At 47.2% G+C, this 7,500-nt stretch overlaps 1 protein-coding gene across 1 annotated transcript in view; it reads right to left on the bottom strand.

The window, feature by feature from the left end:
• LOC143290257 (uncharacterized) overlaps positions 1–7,500 on the bottom strand; it is an 18,892-nt gene that overhangs the window by 8,976 nt on the left and 2,416 nt on the right. The window contains exons 2-3 of the mRNA XM_076599596.1: positions 7,032–7,145; positions 6,655–6,733 (exon numbers count right to left, since the gene is read on the bottom strand). Coding sequence (XP_076455711.1) covers positions 6,670–6,733; positions 7,032–7,145 — 178 coding nt within the window. The 3' untranslated portion in view covers positions 6,655–6,669. The remainder of the gene's footprint in view (positions 1–6,654; positions 6,734–7,031; positions 7,146–7,500) is intronic.

Genomic DNA, 7,500 nt, shown 5'->3' with positions numbered 1-7,500 from the left:
AGAGAGAGGGGGTGTGTGGGGGGGAGAGAGAGAGGGGGAGAGAGAGAGATCATGAATGAATGAATGAATTGAATGAATGGTTTAACGAGAGAGATAGACAGACAGGCAGAGACAGAGAGAAAGTGTGCGTGTGTGAAAGGAGAGAGATAAAGAGAGAGAGGGAGAAAGGACAGAGAGAAAGTGTGAGTGTGTGGAGAGAGAGAAGGGGGTAATGAGAGAGAGGGAGAGAGAAAGAGACAGGCAGAGACAGAGAGAAAGTGTGAGTGTGTGAAGGAGACACAGAGAGAGGGAGAGACGGCGACAAAATGTGTGTGTGAAGAGAGATGGGGGTGGGTGGGGGGGGAGGGGAGTGAGAGAGATAAAGAGAGGAAGGGAGAGACGGAGACAGAGAGAAAGTGTGTGTGTGAGGAGAGAGAGTGAGAGGGAGAGAGACTGACTGAAATTTGTATTGCGTCACTTTGAAGTGATTATGCAAATACGATTAGATTTCGGAATTTCGCGAATGTAGGTACCATAATGAGGTTAGAGGCAACATATTGCAATAAAGAGAGAGAGGAGGGGCGGGAGGGTGTGGGGGGGAACAGGGATAGAGACAGTTACTAGACAAACAGAGAGAAAGAGATGCGGACAGACAGGGGAGACAGACAGACAGACTGAGAGAGAGAGGGACAGAAAGAGAGAGAGAGAGAGAAGGACATTGTCACAATGTACACAAACACTTCCATTTCCTCACGTCTATTTCTTTGTGGATGACAATGTACACACAACAATGTACCGTGGATAACGGTGTATTCACACTCGCCCTCTGTGTGGATGACGGTGCATTCGCACTCTTCTCTGTGGATAACGGTGCATTCGCACTCGTCCTCTCTGTGGATAACGGTGCACTCGCACTCGTCCTCTCTATGGATAACGGGGCATTCTCGCTCGTCCTCTGCGTGGATAACAGTGCATTCGCACTCGTCCTCTCTGTAGATAACGGTGCATTCGCACTCGTCCTCTCTGCGGATAACGGTGCATTCACACTCGTTCTCTGCGTGGATAACTGTGCATTCGCACTCGTCCTCTCTGCGGATAACAGTGCATTCGCACTCGTCCTCTGCGTGGATAACGGTGCATTCGCACTCGTCCTCTGAGTGGATAACTGTGCATTCGCACTCGTCCTCTGCGTGGATAACGGTACATTCGCACTCGTCCTCTCTGTGGATAACGGTGCATTCGCACTCGTCCTCTCCTCCTCTGTGCCTCGTGTTATGGATGACCTACAGCACACTGATGGGGTTGTCTGGTTCCAAGCCATTGTCCCTCCCTCATCTCTCCCTCCCTCACAGTTCAGACACTGTGATTTAAACAACAGTTCAGACCCCATGATTTGAACGACAGTTCAGACCCCGTGATTTGAACGACAGTTGAGAGTTGTGGGCTGACCTGTGCATGTTACCTCTTCGCGGCACTGACAAACCCTGCTCCTGCTCCTGTCTCTGGTGAGTGGTGAAGAGCTCAACGCAGGATGGCGGCAGTGCGCGTGGTTTGGGTGTGGACACTCTGCAGCAGACTGTGTGTGGACGCCAAATGCACGCGGCATGTTCTTCAGGCGTCTGACATTTGATCGCCTGGACTGATTCCTGAAACTTGGTGTGTCACGTGTCTTCGTGACGAAGATCCAGTTGCTGTTCGGGTTTGAGTGTCATCTCGGTGGCTGCTATATGTATGACGTCCAGCTTTTCTTGGTGTTATTTCTTTTGTTTTGTTTCTTGTTTTTCTTGTATTGTTGTTGTTTCTGATGTGTGTGTGTGTGTGTGTGTGTGTGTGTGTGTGTGAGTGTGTGTTGTTTTTCCTCGTTGAATACTGTGATGCGTTAAATGCCCGATATTCCTGTTTGTACTCAGCTCTGTTGCTTAAATGTTGATGCATCAAACGAAATTAAAAAAAAAAAAGAAAAAAAAAGGTGATACAATGTGCGTATAAGCGTAAGTCACGTGCATAGGATTCTGACAAGCATTTGCTGCTTGCAGTGTGCATGAGACTGAAATCTAAACATTACGAAACACAACAGACCTGAAGGTACATACTGATATATATACATACCAAAACACTTACAGTGATTGGATTTGATAGAAGGTTCAGGCCATCCCAGGTAGAAATTCCCGTAAAGCAAGCCTGACATACTAAACTGGTTATAAGGACTGACATTCTCAAAAAGGACAGCGTTGTTTTGCTGCACGAAAAAAAAAATCTTGCCCGCTTTATTTCCACACACTGGGTATTCAGTACAGAACAGCGGGCTTTTTTTCTTCTCTCTCTTGCTGACGAAGCCGGAGGGAAAGTGAAAAGAAAGGCGCAGACAGAAATCCTTGTCACTGGAAACACTGTTACAACCCCAAATCGTGCTGCTTTCAGCTCCTCACGGCTGGACATCTCACCCCCTTGTGACAATGACAAACTTCCCCAGGCAGACAGATCTTATTACGCCATGCCTAGCATTTCCGTTTCCGGTTCATGAGCCAGAGATTCCTTCAGCCAATCAGAACATAGTTAAAGGTGTGGGAGGAGGGGGGGGGGGGGGCGAAAGCAGGAGAGCAAGGTAGTTGTGGTTAGTGAGCCAGGGAATTCCATTTGTCTCCCCTGACTCTTTCAATCTCTGGAGCTAATCAGTGATGAAATCGTTTCAGGTCTTCAGTGACATGGTTACACCCCTGAGGCCTGTGCGACATACTGAGAGAAAGAAAGAAAGAGAGGGCGAGAGAGAGAGAGAGAGAGAGAGAGGGGGGGGGTGGAGGGCAACAAACAAGCCAGATAATGAAAGACTGACAGAGATGGTGACAACGAAACACAGATAGAGGGTGCAAAAAATGGAAAAAAAGAGAAGAGGATGATAAATGGCGGTGGGACAGAGAGGGGGCGTGGGGGGGGGGGGAGATAGAAAGAGGTGGAAAGAAAGAAAGGATAGTTTAAGATTCGTAGAATGATGCTGGTAAATTGGATCTTGGAAAGAAGACTTGTAACACACACACGCTCTCCCTCTCTCCCTCCCTCTCTCTCTCTCTCTCTCTCTCTCTGTTTCTGTCTGTCTGTCTGTCTCTCTGTCTGTCTCTCTCTCTCTCTCTCTCTCTCTCTCTCTCTCAAACACGCATACACGTACACAATCACATTCAGAGGAGGAGAAGACCGAGAGACACTTGAAAAAAAAATATGCCAAGAGGGAGTTGGGGAAGAAAAGAGGTGGGTAGGTGTTGTTAAATAGTGTGTGAGAAAGAGAGAGGGACAGGTGTTTCCAAAGAGTTGTTTGACACACACAGACAGGTAGAGTCTAATATCACTTAAAGCGGAAAGACGTTGAAGTGGAGACAGGTATAGACATTCTGTCAAAACTTGGTTGCCCACCAAAGTTGATGTCCGGATCATTCGATCATTCCATGAAGGCTCGCACAGTGGAAAGAGGTGATGCGCCGGATCCATTCCCAGTCACCAACGGCTTCAAACAGGGTTGTGTGCTGGGCCCCACCCTGTTCAGCCTTCATCACCCTCTTCCAAAACTGATGCCGGGGTCGCTCTCCGCTACAGAGGTCAAGGCCGTTCCTTCGACCTTAGGCCCTGGTGAGGGACCTCCTGTTTGCAGATGACTGTGCTCCTGCAGCACTGGACGAACCAGACCTGCCAGCACTTGCCAGCTGCCTCTCAGCAGCAGCAAAGGCCTCTGGAATGACCATCAGCCTGCAGGAAAACGGAAGTAATGTTCCAGCCTACACCAGGCCTTGTCCTCCCCCCCACGCCCCCCCCCCTTCCCCCGCCCCAAACTCACCAACAAACTGGCATCAAACTCAAACTGGCATCAAACTCAACAACAAACTAGCATCAAACTCACCAACAAACTGACAGTCTACATGGCAGTTGTCATCACCTCCATGCTTTACTCGTCCTCAGAAAGAAAAGATCTGAGCACATCACTCCTATTTTGCAACATCTCCACTGGCTCCCTGTCTCACACAGAATAAAGTACAAGATCAGCACTCTATGTTATAAATGTATTCACAAATCTGCCCCTTCCTATCTCTGTGGCTGCCTTCACCTCTACACTCCATCTCGCTCACTACGATCAGCTTCGCATCCACTCTGTTTACGCATACCCAGATTCAAACTCTCGACTGTTGGCCGCCGTTCTTTCTGTCTCTGGACCTTGCAATTGGAATGAACTTCCTCTTTCGCTTCGTCAAGTGTCCACACTCAGCTCTTTCAAGTCTGGCCTTAAAACCCACCTCTTCCCAAAATAGCCTCCCTTCCCTGTCTCTTCTTTGTCTTCAGTTTCTCCAGTTTTAGAGTTATGCATGCGTGTGAATGACTGGTGCGAAAGCGCTTTGATTTGTCTCTGCACAAGATTCAGCGCTATATAAATACCATTATTGTTATTTATTATTACTACCGCACAGACACGTTACGAGAGACAGACCAGAGCACTGGATCAATAGACCGCTTGAAAGTTCCACGGTGATCTTGGATCTTGTGCATGTGCATCTTACTCTCATCGAAATGGTGAGCAATGCCAATGGCGAGAGACGTAGACAAAAGCAGCAAACACGTGCTGTCCTCCGTTTTTTTCAGCTGGTGGCCTCCATTGCTACAACAAAACACTACAATCATGTGCCACCGTATGCACATTAAGGAAACCAAACTATGAAGCGATTTGCCTTTGTTGCTCTCAGTTTTGGAGAGTCAGTCAGCTACGAGAGCACAGCTCATGTGACGCTTCTGTACAAGTCATGTAAGCACGGAACTCTCCAGCGGTCTATCCCACGCGTATCACGCGACCATGGATATCTCATGGTAGGACAGAGTTTCTTGCAGAGCAAAGATGACAAGGGTTGAAGCACACATCATTGGATCCTCGCTTCAGTGGGTTGGACACGAAAGTTGTGCGAATGGAAGACCCGCGATCGACAAAGAAAATCTGCGAGCTGGCTGTTGGCACAAGGGAGATTGGAAAACCACTGAAATGCTTCATACATATATGTATATATGTATATGTATATATATATATATATATATATATGTATATATATATGTGTGTGTGTGTGTGTGTACATGTGTATGTACATACACATGTATACACACACACAATTATATATATATATATATATATATATATATGTATATATATATGTATATTTATATATATATATATATAATTGTGTGTGTGTGTGTGTGTGTGTGTGTATGTATTGCACTGAATGGTGATCAGCAAGTGTTTTAGTGTGCATGGTCCATCAAAACAGAAAGTAGTGAGATGTCATCACCCATTTCTCACATAGGCTTTCCTATCCACACTGTCCTCTTCTCATCACTTGACAACGGGCCTATGGTCCGAAACGTCGTATCCCACTAAACAAAGAGGATTCATCTACCACCAAAAAGGTGTTGTTGTTTTTTTATAAACTTTAGTTTTTTGGCTTCAAGGACTGTTTGAAAGGTTCCCTATGTACCGGCAGTGTTTCCGTCCTTAGGTGGGAAACCCTCGCCACTGACAGCAACGTCTGGTGACTGGCTGTACGTAAAGCGATCGGTGGAGAAGAGGCGTCTTCAGCGTCCATTCTACAAAAAGATGAAACGAGATCTGTCACCTGTTGTCGCCTGCCCACAGAGCGGCCACCACTTTTGGGCTCAGTTCTCATCCCCGAAGTCTCTGACATCTTCATTGTTCGCGATGGAATTCAATGATGATAACGAGAGAGAGAGAGAGAGAGAAGAGGGAGGGTCGGGGGGGGGGGGAGGTGTCAGCAAATAGCTGTGTGACAGATATACAGAAAGGTAGAGTTAGAAAGGAACAGGGGGAAAGAGGGAGAGAGTGGGGGGGGGGGGGGGGGGTGGGGGGGGGGGTAAAGGGTCAGGGCCAGACGAGGTAGAAAGCTGTTGTCACAGAAACCTGTGTCCGGGTGGATGACTGCCTTTGTCCCTCTTCTCCACTGAGGGGTCTGGGTTCCATCCTTTCCTCTGTGTGTGAGTGAGTGTGTGTGTATGTGTATGTTTGTTTGTTTGTGTGTGTGTGTGTGTGTGTGTGTGTGTGTGTGTGTGTGTGTGTGTGTATGTGTGTGTGTGTGTGTGTGTGTGTGTGTGTGTGTGTGTGTGTGTGTTTGTTTGTGTGTGTGTGTGTGTTTGTGTAAATGAGTGTGTGTGTGAGTGTGTAAGTGAGTGTGTGAGTGTGTTTGTTTGTTTGTGTGTGTGTGTGTGCGTAAGTGAGTGAGTGTGTGTGTGTGTGTGTGTGTGTGTGTGTGTGTGTCTGTCTGTCTATCTGTCTAGTTATCTATCTATCTCTCCATCAGTCAGTCTCATCCTAGTTCCCCATATTTCAGTCAGTCTGATGTCGATACGTTTTTGTTTGTTTTTTTAAAGTTAGCATCACATAATGGTGATAATATATACAACACCAATAATAATAACAGCGCAAAATATTGAGTAATGCAACGCCAGTCACACATTTCGTGCTCTAAATCCACACACCAAAATAGCCATCCACATGCGTGCACACACACACACACACACACACACACACACACACACAGAGGGATGTGGCAGAAAAGAGAGAGAAAGGGTGAGATCACCTAAAGCTGAAACCTCAAGGTTTAAACCTCAACCCGACACGGCCAAATTGTGCCCACTGACCTGGGGAGTCGTTCTTCAGACCCGTTGTAGCACCCCGAGGTCACGGCCCAGCAACTTCATGAACAAATAGTCATCGAACCTGCAACAACCCAACACGGCAACAAATCACACAGAGATGGCTAACACACACACACACACACACACACACACACACACACACACACACACACACAGAGGCAAACACACACACACACACACACACACACACACACACACACACACAGGCAAACCACACACACACACACACGCACACACACACACACACACACACACAGAGGCAAACACACACACACACACACACACACACACACACACACTCACCCCCAAACACACACACTCACACACTCACACTCACACACACACACACACACACTGACCCAAAACTGAAGTCATCGAACCGTCTCCCCCTGGCAGCGGCACGCTTGGACCAGGCCCCAAGAGCACCCCCGTCACAGCTGGGTGGGCAGCCGTAGTCAAAGTTGGGGCTTTGTCTGTAACGTTGTCATCGTCATCATCATCATCATCATCATAGTCGCCACGCCATCATCATCACCGTCGTTGTTGTCGTCGTCATCATCATCATCATCATCAACATCATGATGATCATCTCACATCATCATCGTCATCACATTTGTAGTCATCGTCGTTCGCTAACACCGCCATCGATGAAAAGTCCTAGTATTCTTCCTGCTTATCAACATGTGTCATTGTAAAAGAAAATGGTATTCTGTTTTCCCTAGATCCATTTTTTTTTACAGGGCAACATATTATATCGGGGATTGGAATTTGTTTATTTGTTGTTGTTGTTGTTGTTTTTAATGGTTCACGTGTTTCACGTGCATTAGT

This window comes from Babylonia areolata, chromosome 15, assembly GCF_041734735.1.
Source record: "Babylonia areolata isolate BAREFJ2019XMU chromosome 15, ASM4173473v1, whole genome shotgun sequence".
NCBI lineage: Eukaryota > Metazoa > Mollusca > Gastropoda > Neogastropoda > Buccinidae > Babylonia > Babylonia areolata.
The sequence above is the reverse complement of the archived record's forward strand: the minus strand, read 5'-3'. Positions and strand labels throughout refer to the sequence as shown.